The sequence below is a fragment of the Pseudopipra pipra genome, chromosome 10 (genome assembly GCF_036250125.1).
Source record: "Pseudopipra pipra isolate bDixPip1 chromosome 10, bDixPip1.hap1, whole genome shotgun sequence".
In the NCBI taxonomy this organism is placed as follows: Eukaryota; Metazoa; Chordata; class Aves; order Passeriformes; family Pipridae; genus Pseudopipra; species Pseudopipra pipra.
Window position 1 is genome coordinate 568,290 of NC_087558.1, and position 27,295 is coordinate 595,584.

Consider the following 27,295-nt stretch of genomic DNA (forward strand, 5'->3'; position numbering starts at 1 on the left):
GGAGAGAAATGAGCACCATTTCCAGGAGTTAATATTTAATTTGGCTGCCTTGGTGCAGGCAGGAATGTGGCATTTCTTTGTGGAAACCCAGGGAAGCTGTGAAGGGCAGGGAAGGAGCGGAGTTCTACTGGCTCTTTGCTGGGCACTGGGATGATAACAGGGAGGACTGGAAAAGAAAATTAAAGTCCTAGGCTTGAAAATCTGCAAACTTCTTAAAAATATCTTTTATGCCTGGATACACTTAGTAAAAAAAAGAGACACAAAGAATACAGCAGGAAAGGCCTTTCAAAGCATCAGTTGTTTGGCATCTACCTTCTGAAGGGGAAAACCAAAAAGCAAGTGTCAGTTGTTTTACCTGGTGCATTTTGCATTCACACGTGGCTTTCACTTTTGGGAATTACATGTTTTACTTCTTTGAGCCAGCCCCCTCCTCCTTTATGTTTGGACTTTTCCAGCCTAAGCAATCCTGTATGGGATGGAGCTCAGGGATGCTGTGATGCTCCCACTCCTGCCCAGTGCCAGCTGGGTCAGTGTGCCCACAGGAGAGGCGTGCCTGCAGTTACACAGTCCCTCACAGGAAATAGGAAAGATGCCTAAACAACACAGGAAGGGACAAAAGGGTCTTTTGCAATCCCAGTTTGTTATTACAAATCACACTGGGGTTTAATGTAAAAGTGTGAGGATCCTGGTCCTGGTCCCATAACAGGGAAGAGACTTTTTTCCAACCTGGATCTTTGATATCCAGCAGAAAGGCAAAGCTGTTATCTCCAACACTGGGATGAAAATAAAGAGTGAGGACACTTTATCTCTTAATGAGGGAGAGGAGAGATTGCCCATGTTTCCCACATTTCCTCTAATTCAGATAATTTTTTACAGGTTAATCAAAGGCTCCTCAATCTTTGCAAACCAAATGAAATGTTGCTGCCCCTGAAAACTTTTACAGTCGTCATTTTTCAAAACTGAGACAAAGATATGACCAAAATTTGGAAAAATAATGAAAAACACAGAGCCAGGTGATCAGTCAGACACTGCCACCTTTAAGGAGAAAGTATTGAAGCCACTGATGCACCCAGAACAGAAACCCCTTCCCTAGCACTGGCACTGCCCTGCTGCCGTGGCCCGAGCCCTGGTGCAGAGCCCTGCCCTCGGGCGGGCAGAGCCGGCAGCAGACACGAGCACAGTCCTCCCCAGAGATCTCCCCGCAGGGTCCCGGCGCTGCTCACACCCGCGGGGAGAGGAGGCCCTTTGCTCAGCGCTCTCGGTGTTTGTGCTGTGCCATCGCCACCGCAGCCGGTCCCACGCGGGCTGTGAGCTCAGCCCGGGACATTCCAGGGAGGGGCAGGCGCTGACACTGCCCCGTCCCGCTGCCCTCCTCCCGCCCGGCCCCGGGGACGGCATTTGGGCTGAGAGAGGAAAGCCTTTCCCAAGGAACTCATTATTTTAATAACTGCAGCCTGAGAAAGACCTGAGGCTTTGGGCAACTCTTCAGGAGTGAAAACAATTAAAAAGGAAAAGAGCCAGACAGAGTGTTGTCATGTGTTCCACCACCACGACTTGCCCTGCGCAGGCTGGGACTGACACTGCAGCTCCATGCAGAACCAACACAGCAAAGCAAACTATGGCCTGAGCAAAAATGTGCCAACAAGTTTGTCTGTGATCAGTAATTAATGAGCAGTTTTACTCATTCATCGGAGCGTGAAGACTTCCCCAGCTGAGTGTCTGACACCACAGGGAAGGCACACGGGCCCTGCTCTCAGCATTAGAGATGTGTATTCATGCCACATGAAAGGGGGTGTTTGCTCTGGTGCTGTGCCCGGCAGTGCCAGGGCTGTACCACACAGGAGAGTGTCTCTGTCATTTCAGCCGTGATTTTCAGACCAGACCAGGACCCTTCTCCAGGGATGCCTCTGTTCTGACTGAGCCCTTGAGGGACGTGGGGTTCCTGCACGGGGGGGCTGACACCCGTGGGGACTCTTATCTGTTGTATCTCTGTGGGTGAAATTTCTATATTCTATAGAATATATTCTATATTCTATACTAGAAATGGATATTTCTTAGGACCTTGTTCCAAAGTCCCAGTAAAATTAAGTCAGTGTATATAATTTACACTCTGCAATTGATTTTGTTATTTATTAGTGATTGAAATGAGAACTCAAGGTTTGTTGTCTTCACCACAGGGCAGTTTTTGCAGTGGCCTTGGTGAGGGAGCCATGCAGACAGAGGCCACTTTGGTGCTGGTGCTGTGGCTGGGCTGGGGCTGTGCCAGGCCAGGGTTGGCTGGTATGTGCCATGAGACAGGCAGAGGCTCATGGAAGTTCCCTTAACTCCTGCAATATCCTGCAGAGTGGGATGGTGAACCCACCAGTGCTCTGATGCAAGGCAGGAGTGGAGGAGGACACTGGTGGAGAGGCAGAAAGACGTGACAGGAAATCCTGTCCATGGCCACACTGGCTCTGCCTGCAGAGTCTCCCGGCAGTGCTTCCAGGCTGCTTTACCAGTGTGTTGCACCTCCAGCACACCCTGGAGCTCGGGCAGTGCAGGGACCAGCTCCCGAGAGGCAGCTCCATGCCCCGCAGGAACCAGCCCTCTGCTCTGGAGTGGGAGCCAGACAGCATTGCTGCAGAGGGAGCCAGATACATTGCTGCTGCCGCAGTGCCAGGGCTCCCCTGCCACCCACGCAGCCCTGCCCTGGGCCATGCCCACCACGGGCACTGCCAGGCTCGAGCTGCTCCTCAGGTTTTGCCAAGGCTGGCATGACCAGTGAAGCTGAGGGGCCACAGGTTTCCCCCTGTATTGGGTGAGGGATGTTTGCAGCCAGCTCTGAGCACAGCACAGCTCGGGGCGGAAGGGCTGCTGGCACTGAAGCCTGGAGATGACGGCACCATGGCAGAAATAGCAAAACTGGGTCTGAAAGGGCCTGGCTGGGGAGGCTGGCCGTGCTGTGGGTGCCGTTATCTGTGGCTCACAGGAGGAAGGAGCCCCGGGGGCACCTCCCCAGCCATTGCCCCATTTCCAGGGACTGCAGGCAATGGCCGTGTCAGCGGCCTGAACCTGTTTCCCCCACCAGATGCCAGTGGGCAGATTAATGGGTTGCAGCAGAGATATCTTCAACCGGGGTGTTCCAAACCTCATGTCTGTGCCCCAGCTGTGAGCTCAGGCACTGAGCTGTGCTGTGGCTCCGTGAGCTCAGGCACTGAGCTGTGCTGTGGCTCCAAGAGCTCAGGCACTGAGCTGTGCTGTGGCTCCAAGAGCTCAGGCACTGAGTTGTGCTGTGGCTCCAGCTGTGGCCGCCATGCAAAAGCACTTCCTCTGGCACGTCCTTTCTTATTCGCTGAAAGTAAATTTTTGCCTCTTTAAAAAACTGTATATGCAAACCCCAGCCCGTGGCCGTGGTTACCACCGTACGTAGGGCTCACTCACCCTTGGCCCTACAGGTTTGGTGTCATTCTCTGGTCTGTCACCGCTTCCCCCTCGCCAGGCCGCCGTCCCATGGTCGCAGAGAGCGGCTCGTTGTAATTGGCCCCGTGGCACCGGGAGGCGGTGGCTGTGCCGGCAGCGCTGCCGGCGCCCCACGCACTGCACAGGAGCCCCAGGTGGGGACTGAGCCTCTGGGCCAGCGCGTGGCCCTCGCCAGCCCCGCGGATCACAGCGGCACAGGGTGGCTGTCGCTGGGTGACGGTGAGTTGTTTGCAGAGCTGGGTGGTTTTATTGCCATGTTTCGTTGCGCTGCCTTCGCGTGTGGGTCTCGCTATCCTGAGCTACGGAAGCTTAAATAATATGTTGGAGAAATTGATACTAAACGTAAGATTTTGCCAGGCAAAGTTTGAGTAAGAAAACTCCGTGGTTCGAAATAGCGCTGAAGGAGTCGCAGTCAGACCCTACCAGAGACCTTTGGTGGCACCTGCCGGGGGTGCAGAGAGACCCCCGTGGTGTGGAGCTGCACCCCGAGTGAGCACTAACGGCTCTCGGGGACACATGGGGACAAACATGGCGCGGGAGCCACTGCCACGGCGCCGGCGGGTGCGTCTTCTCTTTTCTGCTGCTTTGGGTACAGTTTTGTCAGTTGATCTCCTGTGGGGCTTACTGTGCTGGGAAACCAGAGAGAAAGGTTTTCACGTGCTCAGAGGAGCCCCGTGAGCTGGTTTAACATCTGTTCTGTTCTCTTGGTGGAGACAGGGCTGGCTGAGGCGCTGCCCCGCTTTGGGTGCGTTTCCCAATGGGGTCGAGTGTCGCTCCGCTCCTCCGCAGGGTCCCACCAGCCTGGGCAAGGCGGGTGGGTGCCCACCCCTGCAGCATCGTTCCTCAGCCCCGCTGCACTCCCTGGGGGGTTGTTGGTTAAGCCCACGGGAAATTAAAACGACATTAATCCTCTGAGAGTGAACTCTTGGCTTCCTACCGTGAAATCCACTGCTGCCAGAGTTCCTTGACTAAACACAATGTGGGATCACACGCAGCAGCCACCAGGAGCAGCCACACGGAGCAGTGGGGGCTGGGGGGCTCCAGCATGACCTGCAGAGCAGGAAAGGAACTGCCTTTGCAGAAAGTGCAAAAGCCATAATGCATACCATATTTGCTGGGAATTTGCTGTGTGGATTTTGCTCATTTAGGTCCTTGTGGACTAGGAGAGATTATAAGCATTTTATTACTTTTAACCAAAACGTTATCACCTAATAGTTGCAGGAGGCTTTAAAATGAAAGGAGAACACAGTGGAAGGGGCCCAGTCAGAAATTCGTGCGTTATCTTTACAAAAATGCACATGCAGATGATATCAGTCAAACAGAAAAAATGTCCTCTGTCCCCGTGGGGAGCGCTGGCCGCGTGTGCCGGCAGCAGCCACGGAAGCGGGTCCGGAAGGAGCAGGGAGGCAGCACTGGAGCTCGTGTCAGACCTTTTTGGGGAACTTGAGCTTCACCAGTGCTGCACAAATAAGGGCATCAGGAAGCAAGCAGCTTCTCCAGGGTGTTCAGCCTGGGTTCAAAGTAATGCATGTGTCTGCCTTTAATAAAAGCTGGGGGGAGGAAAATCAGAGTCCAGGTTTATTTTGTGACTGTTTTATGGCAGCTTTTTGGTGAGATAAAATGAAGACACAGGACATACTTGGTGCTTGGTGAATTTGCACTGTGGTTTCTGTCTGTGTGTGTGAGAGGCCAGGTACAGAGCAGCCCATGCCCCTTGTGGGTGGGAGCTCTGCAGTGAGGAAGCACTTTTACTCCCCCTGAGGTACAGCTGTGAAGAGGATGCCCACAGCCATCCTCTCGTTGGACTTGGGGCACATTGGTGTCCCACTGCTGTGCCATGGGGCCCTGCCAGCCCAGGCTGGGTCACTGCTGGCCCTGCTGCTGCCTCGCTGGGTTCAGAGGGAAGGGCTGGCACCTTGGCACCATTTTTGGAGTCAGGCTCTTGCCACACTTGCACCAGGGCTGTGCTGGCTCAGCCAGGAGAGTTCCTCTTTCTTGCTCCAGTTGCAATAGCGCACGGGGACTCTAAACCATAAAATGTCTCTCAGAAGACTTTCTCTGCACACAGTGTTTCTCTTTGCCCTTGAGTCCTGATTTACACCTTTTGGTTTGACTGACGCACAAGTGTGCAATGACAAGTTTCTTTATCTTTCTCTGCTGTAAGATAATTATTCTGTCGTGGTGTTTGATTGTTGTTGGTATTGTATGATGATCTGGGAGACTCCTGGATCTGAGATTTCCTTAAGGTTTCCTCTTTACCCTGCCCTGCCCAGACATCTTGTTATGACAGAGTTCGTGCTTAACATCCGCGCCCTAGGGTTTGAACCCCTGTAACCTGCACAAACCGATGGGAATGGAATGCATTGACTTCACAGGATATAGTGAGAAATGCCTTCCCAGGTGCCCAGGAGATAAACCCAGCACTAAGGCAGACTGGAGCTGTGCCTTGTCCCAGAGGGAGATGTCTGAGTGGGGATCCCAGCAGGCACCAGCTCTCAAGGCAGTGCTGGCAGCAGCAGCTCCGTGTGGAGTTGGCAGGGTCATTGGCAGGGCTGTCCCACTGCAGCACCCAACCCAATGGGAGGTCATTCCCACGGGAAAATGAAATTAAATAAACCTAATTAGCAGTGCAACCAAACGCTGGCCATGGAGCTCTGCCCTGTGAGCAGGGGTGGAGGGTGTGGTGGGAGCTGCCCTTCCAGCCGTGCCAGCGGGGCACCCACACCGGCCACGCTGCCGATGCCAGGCAGGACCAGGAGCACGCTTTAGGTACTGGCTGGTTTTTTAGCTCTGTGTATAGGAAAGATCACTTGTGCAGATGGTGACGTGCTATTAACTGCCCTGTGGACATTATTTAAGAAGAGTTTGGGCAGTATGGAGTTTTTACAGAAACTTTGTGACTGCAACAAGTGCTTTGAAAATGCCCAGGGCTCGCGGAGGAAACAGCCTCGGGGAGTTCTTTGTGCTCCAACAGGAACAGGAAGGGCACGAATGGCCCAGTACAATATTCAGTCCCAGAGCCCATCGGGGCTGTGCAGCCAGGGCTGCATTATCTGAGGGCACATCTGCGCTGCCTGCACAGTGCACAAGCCAGGAGAGGCAGGCAAATAGCAAAATATGATGGGATGCCAGTTGTCATGGATTTTGTTCTGATCTGGATTAAACTTAATTGAAACACAAGTGTAAGACCATGGCATTTCTCTGAAAGAAAACCAAATGTTTCTTTGTCCTTTCAGTCTCCAGTTTCTTGAAAAAAAAAGCCAGTAAAGCTAACCAGCAGGTATCAGACAGTTCCCGGGGTCAGTGAGGTACCTGCATTCCCTCGGGCATGCGGCACACCAGATGCTCCAGAGGCTCTGAGGAGGGATGCCCATTTAACCCATTTTGTTTCCAAAGTGGTGCCTGCTCTGTTGCAGGGGGGATTAGAGCACACAAAAAGCAAAGTTAATTATATCTACACCAGGCTGTGTAATAGAACAAAAAGCCTCACGAGGAAGCAGCTGGAGTTCAGATCTCTAGAGCAGGTAACATCATTTAGCTCCCAAATGGAGTGAGGAATTATTCATTATCACTTCATCTCACAAAACATAACCCCCACTATGGACCGGGGAAAAGGCAAATTTAAAAGCAGATTTCTTCCAGGCTCCAGGTCTAATAGATTTCAAAGCAAACAGCAAAGTGGTTTGGTTTAACCTGTAATGGATTGAAGGATGTGGCAGATGTAATTCTGAGTGATCATTTGACATTTCAGAAGGCACCAAAAGCTCAGTACCTACATATGAATAAAAGCAGCATTCAGTTGGAGTAGAGATGCCACTTTAGTTCTGATTTTTTTCATTTGTGAGGTAAAAATAAACATATTCTGGAGCAACTGGGTATGGGCAATAAGGAATGCTCAGACTTGTAAACACAAATTACAAGATTTGGGGTGGGGAAAAAGACAAGCATGAGAGGGAAAAGATGAAAAGACAAAGTTTTCACAGGCCTACAACCCCCAGAGGTTTTTGGTAGAAATAGTTGGAACAAGGTGTCTGTGCTGATGGACATGTTTAACACAACCTGATACTGGAGATAAACCCTTTGTCTTTTTCCCTGTCTTTTTCCTTGTCTTCTCTGACGTTGATGTGCCTTGTGGTTTTCTTGGAGCCTCCTGTTCCTGTTGGCTGGGGACAGAACAGCCCAGTTTAAAAAAACAAGTAGCATGAGAGCCCCAGTCTGTAGCAACAGAGGGAGGCTGGAATTCAACCGCAGCTGAAAATGGGGACCTGTCTGGGGGAAGGAGGGAGGGAGGGAGTCTGTGTGTTTATTTTCTGGCAACAGGGCACCACTGCACGACCACAGCCTGTCACAGCATCCAGCCCCAAGGGCTGCCATGGCCACTGTGTTCCTGGGGAGAGACAGTGCTGTGCTATTAACACTGAAACAGTAAAGGAGAGAGGGATGGGAATTCAGAGTAACCTCACCAAGGAGTGTAAGGTGTTATGGACAGAGGTGTTTGTTGTGTCTGGTGTTTCCCCGCAGGAGAGAGCAGTGGGGCACACACATGGAGCATGGCATCAGCCCCTTGGTGAAGTGCCCATGCTGGGCTGGGACACTGGCCTGAGCTGTGAAAGGGAAATTAGACCAAATTTGAAAACTTAACAATGGAAAAGCCTTTTATAGTATTTGTGCTTTGATTTCTAAGGTGTGTGGTACCCATGGTACCCAGCTCTTTGCAGCAGCCCTCAAAGCCCTTCCCTCGCCATGCGCCGCAGTCCCTGTCTGTGGAGGGCTGATGTGAAACAGCTGCAGGACTTATGGACAAAAGCAACCCCTTACAGACATGATGATGTTGTTTTGCATGCTCTGGTTATGCTGGCAGCGAGCTTGTGTGCAGGAGTCACACTCTTTCACTCCATGAACATTTGATGGCTCTTAATTTTCATGACCAAAGCGAGGAGAACGTTCTTTGGAGGTGGAGCTCTAAGTGTGTGACATGTGTGTTTTATAATGCTTCCCAAACCCCAGAGCAGTTCAAGCCTCTGTGGAAGCTCCCTGTGGTACCTGTCATTCCTGCAGAGAGGCAGCAACGCTGGTCATCTGGGAACCTGCTGCTGAGAGACCCACAGGGAGGGGGCTGGGCACCCACCTGGGTTTTGATGCCTGCCAAGCTGCTTGGGCAGAGCCTGTGCCCAGGGCAGGAAGGGTTTTCCCTGTCTTGGCCAACTGGTACCGTTAAATTTAGCAACCGAGAGGAACAGAAACTGCTGGAACGCTCGCCATGAGGCAACAGTGCTCTGAACTGCTCCCTCCAGAAGAAAACAGAAATCGAAACTAAAACCTTAAGGGAAAAGAGAATAATTGAGGGTTTTTTGAAAGCACATGTGTATATGCAGTTAGACGTACCCAGTTATTCATACAATATAATCCTCTGGAAGAAAATATTAAGCGAAATGTCTCCTGGAATCATCATAAATATTTGTAGGGTTTGGGTGTCGGTTTGGCTCAGGCCTGACTGCCACTTTGATAGCAAGGGACAAAGTCAGAGAATCCTGTTGTGGACTTTATTAAAATGGTAACGTAGAGAGAACTGAAAAACACAGTTTTCAAAGGCATAGAACACTTTTATGGCAAATGGCACAAAAATAAAAGGATGAACAGTGTAGTAGGTTATTGTGAGCCTGGGGAGGGACTAGGCTGCTGCTGTAACAGAGAAGTGAGATCAGAGTAAACCTGGCAGGGCCAGGGGAACAAAGATCTGAAAGAGGGACAACAGAAGATCACTTCATCTGTTCCCTTGCCCCAGGCAGGGTTGAGTGCACCTGAATGCTCCTCCAGACAAGTGCCTGACCTTGATTTAGTACCTTGTCATCCTTTTTCCCCCCCTCTCAGTCCACCCTGACTCTCTCTCCCTGCAGTTTAAGACCATCTCCCTCACTGACATAAATTCAGGGATGGTCGTTCCCTGCTCTTTATAGTGCCCTTAAATCTCAGATCATCATTGCTCTGCTTCCTTCACTCTTGGTGCTGCTTCCAGCTCTTTCCATGCTTTCATTCCCACCGCTCTCCCTGGAGCTCTTGTCCCACATCCCGGTGGGCTGACAGTGGTGGGACCAGACTCCGCATGTCCCCGTGCCCCCACACATCCCCCTGCCTGGCAGCCTGCCTGCCCCTCTGCGTGTTTAGGTGTGTGTACCTCTCTTTTTTTGTCCTGTAGGTGCAGAGAACAATATATAACTGTCAAGATTATAATCACTTTTTATAGGAAGTGAAATCAGGAAGGTTCTTCCTTGGTCTTCTCCATTAGTTCCTTTCACCTTGGTAAGTCATGCTTTCAAATCTCACGTTATTTTTTGCCCTCCCTTGGGATACTTCCAGTTTATGTCTTTCCTGTGGTGTGGTTTGGTGAGCTTCCTTCACAGGTGGCCCTGGGTGTGAGTGTCCTGTCAGGGGACACATCCCCACGTGTCTGGCTCATCTGCACTATTGTGGCTCCTCTCTTGCACTCTCCCATCGGTGTCACGGGCACGGCAGGACCGACACCCGCCCCGTGACCCCGGGCAGAGCTGACCTGCGGCCTGGGTGACGGGCCCGCTGCTCTCCGAGGGACAGGGTCCCACCGGAGCCCGGGGGGGCTCAGAGCAGCCTCGGGGCGGGTGTGGGGTGTCCGGGGAGCCCCATCCCGGGCCCCACAGCAGCCGGGCCGGGCTCCTGGGACACACCGGCAAACCCGACCGCTCTGCAATGGGCTCCACTCGCCAAGATGAAGGAAGGGCGGAGGCGGGAGGAAAGCACGGCGCTCCTGCCGGCCCCGGGAAGCAGATCCCAGGAGGATGGCCTGCCCAGGGACGGCGTTCGGGGGGCGATGGGTGTCGTGCGGGCCGCCCCTGCCGCCGCCGTGCCGGCCGGAGGCGGCGGGGCCGCGCACGTGTGCGGGCCCGGGCGCGGTGACTCATGAGGCGCCGGCCGCCCGCCGCGGGGAGGATGAGGGAGGGCGGCCCCGGGGGAGGGCAGCCCGCCGCGCCGCCGCCCCGCTCCGCGCCCTGCCCTCGCCGCCGGAGCGCGGAGCCGCCGCGGCACCAGGTGAGCGGGGCCGGGCCGCGCTCCCCGGGCCCGGGGCCGGGCGGCGCTTCCGGGCGGGGCGGGGGCGGCGGCGGAAGCGGGGCCGGGGCCGGCGCGGGGAGCCCGGGCCGCTGCTCCGCCCGCCGCGCCCGCGGCACCGTCAGCATGAGCCGCTGAGCCGGGCGGGCCGCGCCGGCAGGGCCCGCCGGCAGGCCCGGGTGAGTGCGGGGCGGGGGCGCGGCCGCGGCGGGCCCGGGGCGGGCGGCGGCTCGCGGGAACGGGGGGTGCCCCTCTCGGCGGCCCGGGGGCCGGGACCCACCTCCGCCGGGGGCCCGGGGCGCGGCCCCGCCGCCCTTCCCCGGGGACAGACCCGGCGGGGCTCCCCCCGCGTGTCCCCGCCGGGGCCCGGCCCCTCCGGCCGCGGGGCGAGCGGCGGTGCCGCCGCGCTCGGGAGCGCCGGGCCGGGCCCGGGGGCTCGGCGGGGCTCGGCCGGGTCGGGGCTGCCCCAAACCCCCGATGCCGAGGCGGCTCCAGCAGGCGGGGGCCGAGGGGCCGCGGTGCGGGCGCAGCTCTCGGGCATCGCCCTGTGCGCGCTCCCCGCACGGCCCGGCCCGGGAGCGGCCCGAGGGTCGGGCCGCGGGGCACGGGGCGCTTCGCGTTCTGCTCGGGGAAGTTCTTGAATCCAGAACTTTGTTTTGCAGCTGCGAGCAAGTCGGTATGTTAAGACGTTGGTATAGCGGAAGAGAAAAACGCAGGGATGTTGTCTGTGTAAAATGGTTGTCTTGGGAAAATATGTGATTGTTTCTTTTAGGAAGGAGTGATTTCTATTGGTGATTTTTTGAGGCGGGGAATATATGCCCCAAAGCACAGCAGCAGCAGCAGCAGGAGACGGGTAACGGAGACTGTGAACCACAGGAGAGCAGGTTTAGGGAAGGGCTGTAACAAGGAAGAGAGGAATGGGAGTAATGAATAGTAACAGAGAATAACTAACTGGGTTATGTTGCCTTGAAAAAGAGATCTAATGAAACGACAACACATTCCAAAGTGACAAGGAAATGATTTGCATGATGAATAATTAACCGATGGCACTTGTTGCTGCTGGGGAGGTTTGGGGCGAGAGCCTGAGGACAGATTGCAGGCTCCTGCCAAGCTGCCTCTGTGTGGCACTGACCCTGGGCAGGCCTGCTGGCATAAAACAGTATTATGGCAATGTAAAGTAGCTAAAAGAGGAAGAAATTAAAGGCTCTCCTCCCTCCCCCCCTCCCTGGCTGGCTGCAGTGACGACAGGATTGCTGTATGTGGAAGCTGAGCTCGACGGTTGCACCATGTGCTTTTGGGATTGAAATTTTGTGAGGCCTGTGTCTCTCTGCTTTCCCCAGCTCATGCTGCATCAGGTGCAGACTGGAACACTGTAAAATGGAGTTGGACTGCCCTGGGTTTAAAGGCCTGGATTTAAAAACTCAGGGCTGCTGAGCTGGAAAACTGCTCCAGACTTAGTTAAAGGCTGTTTAGTAAAAGGCTGTTTAAATGGAAAAGCAGTTGTGATGGCTGAACAGTTCAACTTTCACAGTCTCCAGAGGTGAGAAAATTTGGAAAATGTATTGCTCTGTATGTTGTATGTCTGAATTAAAGGCAGTTGTGGAGTCTGCCTGGTTTGTGTGACTCGTAAAAGTTCGGGATAGTGCAGTTGTTAGTTACTCAGGCTACTGAGGAAAGATATACAGGAGCAGAATTCTTGGACTGATACATGAGAGCGAAAGTGCCGCCGTGTGTCTGTTGTCTTGTTTCCTTAAAGCCATCACTGGATTAAATTTGTTCTGAATGGCAGCAAAGGGCCGGGTCCAGGGATGCTTTGTGGTACTGTGGGGCACTGGAATCAGTGGATGAAATTGGGGCATTATGTGAGCAACCTCTGTAATTCAGTCAGCAGCTGTGCCAAGGCTGCCTTCCCTGCCTTTGTGATTTCTGTTCATTTTCCCACCGAATCCTCCTCTGTGCTCACCGTCTCAGGAGTGTTGGGAAGTACAGCTGTGCCACATGCCACACAAGCACAAGCTCCATGTTTTTTGGGCTGAAAGCTGTGCTGTAAACATGGGAAATGGCCAGTTTGGATGGATCCCACAGTTGCCTCCAGCTTGGTCCTGGCTGGGCAGGTGCCTGACCATCTCCACCCTCGGGGCAGGAGGTGTTAGAGGTTTAGATCTGGTGGATTAGCAAGGTAATGGATAGTGTCTGTCTGTAGGAGTATCAGTGAAGCAGTTTAATTAGTGGAAGCGGAGAATTTTAATTTAAAATTTGTCTGGTATATTATTATCTAATAGTGGGAGTAATCATAATTGAGAAGTCTTTACTGAAAGGGTTTTCTGTTGGCAGTCAGGCCAGGGAGTTGTTCTTTGGCTTCCTTGCTGTGGTTGGTGTGCAGAGGCCGGGGGTTGGGGGAGGCTCTGTGAGGGGCTCTGTGGTGTGCTGGGGGGGCACGTGAAAAATTCCAGGGTTTTGGCTGATGTTACTATAGGCTGGAAATGCTCTTGGTTCATTTTGCTTTGGGAAGTTCAACAGTATAATCAGAAATAAATGTGTGAATGAAGTTGCTTCAAGCCTTAAATGTAGACATTCCTCTTCAGTTTTGGAGCAAGGTTGATTTTGTCCTGTATTGCTCCACCTCCTGAATTGTACTTCTCTGTTGCTTTACTAAGTCTCAGGTGCTATTCATCATCTTCTGGTGTTACTAGGTAATAATTCCTGAGTTATCTATATTCTGCTTCCTATAGTGAGGCCAAGGATTGAATAAACTAACATTTTTAGGCACTTCTGTGACAAATACCACACATGGATGAGCATTTGAAAGTAGCAGGTGCTGCAGTTGCTTTCTTTTAAAGCCTGTTTTGCATGGAGGTTTCTGGTTCTTGTCCAGTTTGTGTGTCTTGGGAGCACTGGGAATGCTGCTTTCCAAAATTTTATCAGCAGGGAGGGTCTTACTGAGGAGAATCTGTAATGCACTCACTGCAGTCCGTGTCTGAGGGCTCTGTGGAGGGCAGTAAATGCCCCATTCTGTGGTCCTGGTGCGATGTCCCAGCTCTGTTGTGCTGCATCCCTGCATCGGGTGCTGCTCTGACTTCCCTGCCCTTGGAGCCTGTGTGTGTTGGAAAGCTGGACTATAACCGTGCAGTACAGGAGGTGGTGATGGATCCCAGCAGGTAGCTGAGGCACACCTTGGCAGCTGGGAGGGCTTGGCTGCCCGCAGAGGACACACCAGGGAAGCCACGTGGTGTCAGCCTCACTGGCCAGGAGGGCTTCTGTGGCCACAGGAAAGTTCTTACATGTGTGGTGGAGGTGGAGAACTCATGGCCAGTTCAGGTTAAAACATAGGCTTCCCACTCTGTTTTTATTTCTTTTAGGTACTTGTTTTATTCTGCTGCTTCACCTTCCATGGGGAGGTGGTAGTGACATGGGGATGCCTGTAATTAGGGGGATGAGCCTTAGCACCTCTGGATGCCCAAACAGGGGATGATTCCTGCTCAGGAACCAGTGGATAATCCTTGCCTTATGCAAATTTTCCATGGGACTGCTGTAAGGTGATTTTGCTGTTAGCAAAGACCAGCTTGCTAAGGTGAAACTGCAGAAAATGTTCTGTTCCCTTTTGTTGTCGTATTTTTATTATTTATGTCCATGCCAAGGATGACTTCTGCAACTATGAGTATTTATCAACAAATTCCTGCTACTACTCCTGTCCAGAAGGAGGGGAGAGGGGAGGATCTGACAGGGTTGGATTGCTTCCCTGGGGACTCCTACGCTTCAGTCTGCCCTGCTGTGCCCAGTCCTGTGCAGGGCAGAGGCTCCAGGGCTGTCCTTCCCCTGCATGAGTGGTGGTCTGTTTGTGTGCCTTAGGGATTAGAGCAGTTGCCTATGATTATTATTTTTTAATTTTGTTTTATTTACAATTATATACTGTAAACTTAGTTTGCCAAGTAAGGAAGCAAAGTAAACAACATTTTCTTCCTCCTACCCCGTGGTTATTTACCGAAAGGATAAGCATGTGAGTGTGTTTGATTGCTGCCCTCAGTTACATTTGGAGCCCACCCTGTCATGAATATGTACAATTGTCATTCCATTAGTGTCAATTAGCAAGGAAAGAGAAGGGACCATTAAAACCTTGTCACAGTTGTGATGAAACATCCCAAGATAAGAAAATACAAAGTTAATTTGCAGAGGTGAGAGGTGAAGGCTTTGCATATGTCATTCCATAGCAGGGTGTGGTTCCTGTCAGGACGCTGGAGCCCACTCTTCCTTCAGCAGTCTGTGCAGGGGGAGTGGGAATATCTTAGTGCTTTGCTCGAAGAATAAAGCCAGTGACAAGTATTGGTTTACCCTGATCTGTGCGTTCAGAACCAGCAGTAAGTTCTTCTGTTCTCTCTCTCTAAGCCAGGTGCATGACCAGTGTTAGCCCAGCCCAGGGCACAGGCCAGCTCGGCCCCCGATCAGTCTGTCCTTCCGCAACCCCACTGCCTCCTGGAGCTGCTCTGATCTGAGCACTGCTGTCAAAGCTGTGACTCCCGTGTGCTCCTGGGACCTTTGCTTTGGGCAAATAGGCCAAATATTTATTTTCACGGAAAAATATTTTGGGACATAAATAGGCAAGCTGTGTATGGGTGGCAGAGTGGGGTGAATTTCAGCACGATGGGAAGCCATATGTACTAGATGAGTTAAAATATGTCCAGCCCTTTGGCGTTTTGGGCAGCGAGTTCCCGCCCAGCGGCGCGGTTACCCCGCCTGGGTCAGACTGCTTGTGCCATCCTGCTGTGAGCGTACAGGTGGCAGTTCCTCCGGCTGCACAGTGCCCAGGTTCTCCTGTGGCGGGCGGATCTTGCTGGCCGCCCGGGGCAGGCTGCTCTCGGAAAAGGAATTTCTTTTCCCTTATGTAACTTGTCGGTAGCGTTACATCCAGAGTCGGCTCTTGCAGAAGTGCGTCAGCCTCGCTTGCAGTGGCACAGAAAAAACTTACAGAGCGTGCACTGAATTCCCCCCTTATCTCCTTATAGCACATTTTATGTATCTTGTAGTGAGATGTTTTGTTTCTACGGTTTCAGCCTTCGTGTTCCAGAAGATTAATAGACTTAGCAGCCCTGTTTGCTCAGCTTAGCAGCGATAACAATGTAATAAGTCATGAGACGGTCGCAGATCATCTGGCAAGGCAAAATATGCCTTGGACTTGAGCTTGGAGCAGGTATTATTTGCAGAGAAAAGTGAAATGTTGAAAGCATTATAAATAGCGTGTCCTGACTGGGGCGGCTGTGGGCTCAGGTCTGCAGAGCCTGCACGGGAGGCAGCTGATGGCATCTGCATTCCCCCTCCGGACGGCCCGGGGAGCGAAGGCAGCGTTTGTACCCTACATGGCTGGTATTTAATGCGGCACGTACGGAGCCCTGGCTGAGCTCAGGCACAGGCTGGAGGAGCAGAGAGCAGTGCTGGGCCCCGAGCTCCCAGATCCTCCTGCAGCAGCTCCACACATTCCTGCTGTGCTGCTGGCTCTGGTGTGAGCGAGTCCAACTGCGAGCAGTGAGTAAGGACTTGGGAACCCAGGGCATTTTTGGGCTCTGGGCCCAATCCTGCTTCCAAAGCAGTTAATGGGAATATTTTCCTTCTAAAAAAGGGAGAGAGATCAGAGCTGCCCAGCTCAGTCCTGCAAGGCCCTCGGCGCTCCTCTCTGGGTTGTGGGTAACCCCAGGCTCCCCATTGCCCTGGGTGGGGATGGACCGTGGGTGGGTGGCTGAAGCCCCCCGTGGGGGACGGGAGCGCTCTGAGGCCGCTGGAGCTGTGGCATTGCAGTGACATTATCTGTGCTGCAGTGACACCACACTCATGGAGATAAGCTTTGCCTGTGAATGTAAGTAAAGTGCTGCAGGAGCACGTGGAGTTTGCTGCGTTATTTGGGTCTAGACGTGCCCGAGGTCCGGAGCCTTTAGAGCCGGCGCTCCCCGGGCACCGTGCAGGAGCGTGCATGCTCCGGAGCTGCTCCAGGCACATGTGTCAGGTTTTCCAAGCAGGTTGCCAAGCTGAAGGCAGAAGGCAGCAGGCATCAGGCCTAGATTGGCCATAGAAAGTGCGTGTCTGGGTGCGCAGGCGCCGGGAGCCGCTGCTCCAGCTGCTGCCGAGTGCGCTGGGCTGTGCTGGCTGTGCTGGGCCACCCGCCCTTCCTCTTCCTCGCCAGTCCCCAGGGCTGCTGCTTGCCGGCTATTTTGGTGCTGCCTGTGCCATCTGGCTTCCATGGGAGGAAGGTCCCGTCAGCTGCATGTACTGATAAACACAGCGGGGATTTCTTGGGAGAAGTATACTCTCTGTTTTTTCTTCTGTGAATCTCTGAATCTTGGAATAAAACCCAAACTAAAATGTTTATTCCAGTGTTTGGAAGAGTTTATTAGTGCCTGGGTAGCATTCTTGACTTTGTATCAGTGACGTCCGTTATTCTTTATCCATAATTTTATACGGGAATCCTTTTGTGCTCCATATTAGGCACAACTTCAGTGGACTTCGAGCCTTCTTTCAAGCAGTGAAAAATCAAAGGTAGTGAGTCTGTGATCGTGATAATGTAATTATGTGTTTTTCAGCTTTTTGATGTGTAGCAGTTAAAAACATTTTTCTGGGAATGCCAGCATTTGCTGCCGTGCTGGAGCTTTGCAGGCTGCTGGGAAGGAAGTCCCTGGGCAGATATCTTGTTTGCTGCTTATCAGCATTTTATTGAGCTCCTGTATTTATGTGCAAATATATTCCATAAATAAATCTTTAATGATGTGATTTTTGTTGTGAAAAGTAGACGCAGTGCTCTGTTCGATTCTTCTAATTAAATACAGCTAATGGTGGAACTGAAATACAAGAATTTGAACTTCTTTCGCTTGTTTTTCTGCATGACTGACAAAATTAATGCTTTGGGTTTGTTTGTTTTGTTTTCTACAACTTCTAAGCATTTTGTCTTTAATAGCTGTTTTTTAAAAAGTGATTTTTCCTAACCCTTTTCAGAAGCTATTTTCCAAATATTCCATGTTTTTTTGTGTAAGAGTAGAGATTTAAACTTTCGTAATTGGTGGTTTTCAATGGCTTTTAGAGGGAAGAGAGAAAATACAAGGACAACTGTAATCTTTTGAGCTTTCCCCAAAACTCCTTCACTGTGTATTCAATTTGGGTAGCTTGTATAGGTATGTTAGAGGAAAAGGGGACACACTGAGGAGAACCCAAGTAGAGGATAGAGAGGAGTCTTCCATGTGAGAAATTCCATGGCACAGTGTTAAGGGCCCCACTGCTGTCCCTGACACGACCAGTCCAGCTCAGAAGTCCCTTCCTAACCCACCCCCGTGTGTCACAGCAGCTCTCCTGGCTGAGAGCTTGTGCTGCAAAGCTGTTCCAAACAGGGGCCATTAGTGGGTTGTTTCTTGTGGTTATTGTTAGCTATATAAATATCATGCTTCAAGATGAACAAACAACAATATACTAAAGCAAAATACTGATTAAAAATTGTCTCAAAGACATTTTCCACTTCTTTCCTAAAATAAAACATAGTCATGCAGTTTTTATTATTTTTATTACTTCTCTTTAATACCAGTGACTAATTTGGAGCTTTTCCTTGGTATCTGAAGGCACATGTATTTATTTAGCTTGGGTGAGATTGGTCACGATGCAGAATTAATCACATCAATAAGTGCTTCTGTGCTGCTGAGCACTGTCTGTGTAGGGATATCTGTTAAGTCAAAGAAAGCAGTCTCCTAAACTGGATTAGTTTTACTGTGTATGGAAGAATCATTTTGCTTTTGTATTACTGCACGACAGTGATCTTGGATACCTCAGATGGTGGCAGAGCAGAGAGAGTTAAAAACTCTCTGGGATTTAGATTCCTATGTAACTAATGAAAAGAAATTATATAGATTTGTTGTATTTTCTGAAAAGTTGTACAAGTTTTTATCCTGGAAGGATATGATTGATAAACATAAATTAAATGTAAGGTCAAAATGTATAAAAAAATAGAAAATCTCTGGGATCTGAGATTCAGGGAGGAACAGCCAGCTGTGAACGTGGTCTCTGTGTCTCCTGTCCCTCAGCAGACACTGCAGTGGGTTCCAGCACTGTCCTTGCTTTGTGGTTCATGTTGTCAGTGACCAAGTTGGGCAGTGCTGTCCTCTCACTGAGCTGGCAGTGCCTCCCTGCTCTGGGTGTCCCCAGCATGGCAGTACTGCCACTGTGGGACCCTGGGGTGGCCTTGGAGACGTGGGTCCCCCGGGTGCTGCCCGGTCTTGCTGCAGAGCCAGGGTGCTGGTTTGCCACTCGCCGCAGCATTCCTTCAGTCCAGACTGTGTCAGTGACCCCGCTTTCCCCATTCCCACAAAATGTTCTGGTCCTTGGAGAGAAGCAAGTGATTGTCCCTGTGTTGCCAGAGCTCACCATGGTGAGCTGAGGTGCCCGGGCCATCGGACGATGAGCTCTAACGGCTGCTGAGAGCGGAACTGGGTGTAACAAGTTCCTCCTCAGCTGCACTCACGTCCCTTTTTGGTTGCCCTCAAGTCAGATGCAAGGTGAAGCACTCCAGGTAATTCCCAAAAAAATGCTGGGCCTGGCTGGACAGTGCCTGTCACGCAGCAGACAGTGAGTAGGAAGGTGCCCCCACGGAATTGTGCCAAGGACTCCCCATCAGCCCCCATGTGTCACTCCCTGTGTGACAGCACAGGGCCAGCAGGGCCCTGTCACCAGGAGTGGGATGACACACCAGCTCAGAGCAGGTGACATGAATGGCCTGTTCCGTTCCTGGTAATTAGGTTCAGATTTAATCTCGCCAAGTAATTGGATGTGTGCAGGGATGTGGTGGCTGCATCCAGACTCCTGACTTGAAATTATCCTCCTAACAAAGCAGTTGGCATGTTACTGGGCAAGAACTTTGAAATCTGGAGTTTGGTGTCGGGGGTGAATTTGGGAGAGGGGGCCCAGCAGGGATGGGTTGGTGAGGCCAAGTGCGTGAGCTTGTTGGCTGGAGCAAGTGCTCCCAGTAATGAATGAATGATAGTGCCAGTATTGCCCTGTGTATGCCCTGCTCCATCAGCAGCTCGCTGCAATGGTCTCTCAGGACTTCTTTTCCCCACTGCTCTATCCAGCCATTTCTGGGGAAGGAAAAGCCACCTTTTGCAACCAAGGCCATGTGGCAGCTGCATTAGGAAGGAAAGTGAAACCCCGTTTATCTGATTGTAAAAGGTGGGTACCTGAGTAGTAGTAAGGTGCATTGTGATATTCGTGAAGTGTGTTTTCCCTTCTGGTACAGGAGGTGTTTAAGCATTGGGGCTGCAAGAAGCTGGGGGGGTGTCTGCTGCACCTCTCACCAGTGAGAGCTCCTCTGGGTCACTTCTCCTTCACTTCATTGGCACAACGGAATTTGCTGGCAGAAGGAAGCAGTTGCTTCCCTTGCTGAGTCATGGACATGGATTTTTTTTTCTGTGGTGAAGGTTATCATGGATGATGCCAATAATCACGTTTTATATAAATGCATACACACATGTACAGTTAGAAATCAGCTGTCACTGTGGGAGTGTTTCCTCTTTGCTACTGTTATAGGCACCTCCCAGCTCTGAATCTCTCCTGTGGGATTCACCGTGGGGTTTGCCACATGGCTGTTCTTGAGGAGAACACCCGACACCCGCTCCCACTGAAACAGGCTGGGAGATGAGGGTCACACCCCTGCACGGGAGGGAGCAGGGAAGGTTTTACAAGTCTGTGCTGCCCCGGGGGGATGGTGGTGTTGGGGGGCCTGATCCTGGTCTGACCCCACTGCCGTGGGTCATCTCGCTGCTCTCCTGCCTCGCTTGGCTTGTGTACATTTGCAGTTAATCAAACAAAATGTGCAAGAGTCCGATTAATAAGTAGCTTGTAGTTTTTGGAAGAGTGCATAGTTGTTTTGTTAGAGCCTCTCAAATGTCTTTGTATAGAAACAACATATTTAAAATTACTGTTAATTAGAGCAAGCATGTAAGACTGATTTTAATAAAAGAGCTCTTGTTTTTTTCTGTTCAGTTTGTTACTTCTCAGAATTTTAACTTGCATCACTAGATTGCTGTTATTTTTAAAGATAAACAACTTCTTTTTAGACTTGCTTGGGAAATTTCGCTTCTTAAACAGTTGAAATCCCCCTATGCCAGGGTAATAGAGAACTTCCCATTTCTGCAATACATTATGTGGATGTTATGATAAAGGAATTACAGTGTGGATACGTTTTTATTACCAGAAACAGTATTTGCAAGTTCGGTGGTGGGGATGGGTATGTGAACGCTTTGTAATGCACAAATTTGATGGAAAATGGGTTAAAGGCAGAGTAATCCATCCCTGTTTTGAAGTTGCAAGAGCAGAACAACAGCTCATGTGCCATGTCCTTGTCCGAGACAGGCACTGGCCTGTCCCTGCTCTCCTTCATAAATACACGTCCAGCTAAGGCTGTCAGACTGTGAATTCTGCATGTCCCTCAAGTCCCAAAGTTTGTAAAGGAGACTGATATATGCCCCAGGTCATTAAAAAGAGAAATCAACAGGCATATTTCTTGACTTTAAAGATTTTTAAAATTGCAGCAATGGTGGCTAATCCGTAACCGTCTGCTCCTTAAAGAAAAGAGGGTTTATGGAATTTGCAGTATAACTTTCTGACTTGAAAATAGCATTACTGTAATCTAAAGTAAGAGAGGATTGGGCTGGGGGATTTGTATATCAGTGCCAGTGCACTGCTGGTGGGAACTTGTTTGTGGTTTGATTAGGGACAGAAGTCTTGGAGCAGTACCTGATTCCTGCACGTGCCTGGGGCACGTACTGTGCAACATGTGGCCTCTTTTTCATTATTTATCCCGTTTTCATGAACTGAGTGCACTTGGGTGTGTTAAATTCAGATGGAATGTCACAGTTAGGTGGTTCTGCTAAAACAGTTCCAGAAACTGTGAAATAGACTCAGATAAAACCACGTCTGACGGGGATGTGCCAGAGGAGCCACTGAAGTCAGTGGGAGGTTGCACCAGGCGAGTCTGTCAGAGCTAAAACAGTACAGAAAAAAACCTTTAAAACACTACTACTACTACTACTAAAACTATGTATATAATGCAAAATATCTGGGTCACAGAAGCAGTGTTGGCAGTTTTTTACAAATCCAGTGTGGGACTCAGTAATTCAGAGCTAACGTGTGCTTGTGGTGTTAGCAGGCTCTGAGTCCCAAGCTGCTGGGCTGGGGAACTGTGGAATCCATCTCAGGGTACAGCACCTGGGCAGTCCTGCTCCAGAGCTGGCTGCTCTCTGCCCTGCCTTTGCACTCCGTTTGTTCCAGGTATTTGTGAAAGTCCCAAATTGAGAGAGGGGTCATTTAGCTTTTCCATGCTGTCCTATGAGAGCAGTGGGTGCAGCTCCTGTGGGGCTATAGTACAAGACAATTGGGTTGTTCAGCTGTAGTTTACTATTTTTCTTTACCCAATCCTATACTGTTACGTGGCCAAGATGTTCATTAGCTCATTGTTTCAGCTTAATTTTGTGACAGCACTATAATTATATCCCTCAGTTGTGCCGAGGAGTAATTGCTGTATCTCTTCCAAATTTTATGTTGAGATATGTTATTGGTAAACTTTGAGTTTGGCAGAGGTGTTTTGAAAATACTACAAGGCAGTCAGTAATTTTGTGTTCCTTGATTTAAAAGACAGACATTTGGCAATTTCAAGCTTTGGGACTGCCCCGTCAGTGTAAATAGAATATTGATTTTATCCCATTTCCTATCTCATTAGAGTCATTGTCATGAGGATGAATTCACGTTGTGTAATTATCTGTTCTTGCTGACAGTTCTCATGTCATTGAGACTGGTGTTTTCAGCTTCCACTTTCTCTGAGCATAAAAATAGCATTCTTCCCTGCCATCTTCTCCTTCAGTGTTGGGCTTTTTGCCTGCCCAGCTTTATACATCTTTTTTTGAGAGACGTGTGTGAATTGAGATAGAGAAAACAGTGATGTCCAGCAAACCCAGTGACAGGAAGAGTGAAAACAATGGCTCTTTAAGAACAATCCCCAGCGCAGGGAGACACTTTATTTTTGTGTCAAAGACTGTAACGAGGAGGAAAAATGTATCATTAACCTGGCTGTACAACATTTCTTTATAGCAGTAATGGGAAGTAATAGGACTCTCTTCTGTGTTAGCTTTACTTTCTTGGGCATTTCCAGATAACCTTTCCATTGATTTGTGAGGCTGTTTCTTAATCATTTTCATTGACCCAGCTCAGCAGACAACTGAGTCATCTCTGTTATCCTCTTAAGGAATGACTTCTCCGTGTTATTTCTCTCTTCTGTTTTTTCTGAGAATCACTTTTAAAATTTGCTTTCAACATTTTTAGCTTCATTTTCCTTGTATTCCCAATAATCAGTAAAGTCAAGGTCATGCTTTGGCCAAACCAATGTTGCAACATTCCCAAAACAAGTAGCAAATCCTTCCAAATTTCAGAAGTTGAACTTCAAAACCCACCTGTGGATTAAGAAAAGCCTTTAGTACTGACTGGCCTACTAGGTGAGGTCTAGAAACTCTGCCCCTAAATCAGTTTTAATGAAACAAAAACTAAAAAGTTCAGCTCAATCCTTTTCCTGCCTGTCCCTACGGTTCTCCCTCTGGATTTGCTGCAGTCCTTCTCAGCTTATTAAAGACAGCCCAGAGGAGACATCCCATGTGTCACCTGGGTTTTGCAGACAGTGTATCATGTAGCATTTGAAGCTTCTTGGGGACTCTTTAGTGACTTGGAATACCACAAGGGAATTTCATAGTGAGGGAAAATAGTTTATGGAGATAAAAAATTATAATTCCATGCTAACATCTTCCTTTATTTAGTGGAGATATTGAAGGTAAACCTCTGGTCCACAGTTTTTCTTTATTTCTGCTCGAAGACTATTTTTAAAGCTGACATTTCTGGCTGTTTTCAGGTAGATAACAAATTCTGACAAAACACTTTTTCTTCAAGTAACTGTGCAGACAAAATATACATTTAGTATTTCTTCACGTTCTGAAGATTTACCTTCGAGGCATTACAGCTCCTGGGAGTAATACTTGTCTTCTTGTGGCTGGCAGCCTGGAAAAGGAAAATTCAGCTTGGGTTAGTGCAGTCACAGGTATGTCACTGAGCTCAGCAGGAGCAGGATTTCCCTCTGAGTCAAGGGCTGTCCAGCTCCTAGCAGAGAACTTATTACAAACCCAGGACTGAAACATGGTTTGGGGAGTTTTACCAGGGATATTCCTCCTGTGAGTACGTGTGAGCACAAAAGGTAGTTTTCATCTGTTCTCAATTTGTGTGCTGCCTTTATGCTCTCTTTCATTCCTCGTTAGGGGTGACTACTTGTGTAATGAGAGTGAAATTAAATGTCTTGTTTGGAAAGCGTGGCCTTTAACTTGCATTGGCTTCTGCGTGTAAAATACATCAATTGCTGCTCTAACTCTTCTCGGTGTTTGGAAAAATCAATGCTTGGTATGGATTGGGTACCAAAGTGATGAACAGGAGAAAACCCTGCTTAGAGCTGTTCCACAGCTTTGTTGCAGAGCTCTTCCTGGCAGCACCCTGAGGGTCTCACAGGCAATAAACACTCGTCACAAAATAACACTCAGAAGTTGTTTTGTGCAGCTCAGGAGTGGTGGTGGGATGTGGATCCAGCTCTCACCTGTGGAGTTGCAGTGCACCTTGACTGGAGGCTGGGGGATGTGTTCAGGCTCCCAAAAGCTCTCTGATGTGCTGGCAGTCCTGCACGGGGCAGCTGGGGTGCCCTGTGGGCCTGCTGGACCCACTGGCACGAGGCCCTGGGCAGAGCAGCGTGTTCTGGGCTTTCAGATCTCCTGGTGCTAATCTGTCATGGCTGGGAGTGTGGCACTGGTGGGAGAGCCAAACTCGTTTGCCTGGGGCACTTGTTAGGGAATAAGTTTTCAAGACCTGAGTCTTCAATATCCCAAGCACCAATGAGTGGTGACTACTGGCACAGGATGACCCTGACTTGGGAGTTTTGGGCAGTTGAAGCAATTGAGTATCTGTGTTTACCACGAAGACAGTTGTTAACTTGTGCTTGTAAGTAATTATGCACAATTGTTTGTCTCTTGCTAGCAGGGATTAAAAATGTGGCATGATTACAAGTGTCCTGGCAAGGAACCCACGGTGCCTGTTGTAATCTCATTAGCTCTGTTAGGTGTGCTTTCCTTCCCCTGTGGTTGTTCTGATCACTCGGTCCCTGGAAAAAGACTCTTTGTAGGTTTTTCTCATTGGTTTGCATCCATGCGGACAGCATCGCTTCCCGGGGTGTGTTCGTGGTGACTGTGGCAGTGACCTGCTCTGGGGCTGGTGGGAAGTAGGAAGATGATGAAGCAGTGTCTTTAGAAAGACGGGGACGGGAACAACCTTCCCCCAAAGGCAGGCAGGAGGATGCTGTTGGGGTTGCAGTGCCGACAAGAGAATTCCCGTTGTTGTTGTCCGTCAGCACGTCCCGGGCCGTGCCACCAGGGCCCTTCTGCTCCGTCCTCTGGGCTGCTCCTCGGAGATCCTCAGGCGGGGACAGGAGCCGCAGGTGACTATTCTAGAGGTGTATTTGCAGGTGGCACCAGGCTTTTCCCTTATCACTTCTGTGGCAGAGCCGGGCATCTTCCCTGGCACGGCGGGGCCGGTCTGCCCCGCGCCCGGGGTTCTGCGGCGGCCGATGTTCATGGCGGGGCCGCAGCTCGCCCTCTCGGCGGTGGCCGGGGGAGCCGGGGCAGGGCCGGGCGGGCGGCGCGCTCCCTCGGGGTGTCGGGGAGCGCGGTGCCGGCGTCCGTGTCCGAGCGGGCGGTCAGCGCTGTGGCGGGTCTGTCGGCCCCGCGAGGGCCGTGCGGCGGCCAGGGCCGGGCCGGGCCGCGGGCGGGGCGGGGCCGGGGCCGCTCCCGCGCCGCCCCCGCGTTCCGCACGCCGGTACCGCCGGGCCGCGCGCGCGTCCCCCGGAGAGCTCCGGCGGGCGGGGGGGCGGCGCCGGGCCCGAGCGCTGCGAGGGTGGGCGGGCGCTCCCGGCGGTGCCGGCCCCGCTCCCGGCCCCGCTCCCGGCCCCGCACCGGCCCCGCCGGGCCGCGCGCGCGTCCCCCCGCGGGCGCGCTCGGGGCAGCGCGGCCGGCGTCTGACAGGCGCGACCTTTCATAAGACGGCCCCCGCCATTGGCTCCCTGCCCGCGGTGTCGCTGCAAGGCTCGCCGCGATTGGCCGCGGGCGGAGCGGCCGCCGGCCCCGCGCGGGGACGCGGCCCCGCCGCCGGGACTGCCCTGCGCGGGGCGCGGCTCGCGGGGCGCCCGCCGCCCCTAACGTGTCTCCTCTCTCCACAGGTTGGTACTAAGAAGTGCCTTTCCTGACGTCGCTGCTGCTTGGGACCGCTTCTAGAGCAGCCGCTGCTTTTGCCTTGCTTGCTGCCAGCTAGACTGCGACGACAGCGCTCCGCCGCTGCCAGCCCCGCGCCGCCGGGAGGAGGGTCCGGCGCTGCCCCCCCGCCGCCGCCGCACTGTGCACTAAAGTGTGCCCCGAAGGTCAGAGCTCTGCCACCCGACAGCCGTGGAGAGGAGGAGAAAAACCCCAGCCCAAAGCCAGTGTCGGTCGTTGCTCTAAACTGCTGCATCTGTCTATGCCAAACTAATCGATCCCGATCGCACCGCAGAGCCCGCTGCCATCGCTGCCTGGAGGCACCTGCCAGCCGCCGGCCCGGGAGCCCTCGGGAAGCGCTGCCAGAGCCGCCGCGGCCCCACGCCCGCACTCAGGATGGGCTGCTGAGCGCGGGGCTCGTCCCGGCCACGCTCCCGCAGGCGCACCTGGCTGGCAGTCCCGGCCTGCCCGGCCCAGGAGCGGGCTCGCTCCCCGAACTCTGGTGACACAGCTCGTCCTCGGGATTGCAGCCACCCAGTTTTACACGTACTTGTTTTAACATAGGGAGCGGGGGAAAACTGTGTTCTGGAGGTGGCACTTTCGTCATTTCCAGTTTATCAGTTCAGCTCCTCGTTTTTATTGGAAATTTTAACTACCTGTAAAATCTAAAGATGGCTGTTAGTGTCACGCCGATCCGGGACACAAAATGGCTAACGCTGGAAGTGTGTAGGGAGTTCCAAAGGGGGACTTGCTCGAGACCAGACACGGAATGTAAATTTGCACACCCATCGAAAAGCTGCCAAGTTGAGAACGGACGTGTAATCGCCTGCTTTGACTCATTGAAAGTGAGTAAATGTTACATTATTTTCAAGGATATGTAGTTAATGAAAGAAGCAGTTGTAGCCAGAGGAGCCCTGCAGCCGAACGGGAGCGCGTGCTGGCTGCCAGCAGTGGGGTGTTCTGCTGCTTTTATTTTACTGATGCCTGTCGGTTTGTTTTGCTGTTTTCCTCAGGGGAAGGATAGAGGGAATGAAGGGAAAATACGCCTGGCAGGGCTGAAATCCTCTGGTATGGCTACAGGGTCTCATTTTTTGCCTCCAAATTATTCCCTGCCTGTACCTGGAATAAAGGGCACTTCACGTAGAAACAGCAAAGTCACTGTAAGGATTCTTTGTTTTTAATAGCACAAACCACGTAAGCAATATGAGGATTTGTTTCCATCTCATAACTACCAGCGGGTCGTTGGTGTCTCTGGACAGCTGATGGTGAACCTTAGAAGAGTGTTTTCCTCCCTGGGTTATTTGGGTGTCCGTGAGCACCCTGCTTGCCTTTCTGTGGTTGGCACTGCTGTGGTTATCCCATCTTTTTCCTAAATGCACTTGCTTAAGGGAGGGACAGCACTTACAAGAAGGCAA

At 51.5% G+C, this 27,295-nt stretch overlaps 1 protein-coding gene and 1 long non-coding RNA gene across 21 annotated transcripts in view; one reads left to right on the forward strand and one right to left on the reverse strand.

The window, feature by feature from the left end:
- Positions 1-3,659: 3,659 nt before the first annotated feature.
- Positions 3,660-27,295, forward strand: part of MBNL1 (muscleblind like splicing regulator 1) — a 79,347-nt gene continuing 55,711 nt past the window's right edge. For 7 of the 20 annotated variants that reach the window (XM_064665664.1, XM_064665665.1, XM_064665668.1 and 4 more), the window contains exons 1-2: positions 10,595-10,718; positions 25,850-26,725. In XM_064665664.1, coding sequence (XP_064521734.1) covers positions 26,552-26,725 — 174 coding nt within the window. In that variant the 5' untranslated portion in view covers positions 10,595-10,718; positions 25,850-26,551. Of the gene's footprint in view, positions 3,679-10,411; positions 10,522-10,592; positions 10,719-25,723; positions 26,726-27,295 lie in introns of those variants that run through there. The other 13 variants (XM_064665654.1, XM_064665659.1, XM_064665662.1 and 10 more) reach the window with 12 other exon arrangements.
- LOC135419365 (uncharacterized) lies at positions 22,539-25,856 on the reverse strand. Its single transcript, XR_010432958.1, has 2 exons — positions 24,182-25,856; positions 22,539-23,598 (listed from the first exon to the last, which is right to left on the reverse strand). It is a non-coding gene; the product is annotated as an uncharacterized LOC135419365 (long non-coding RNA).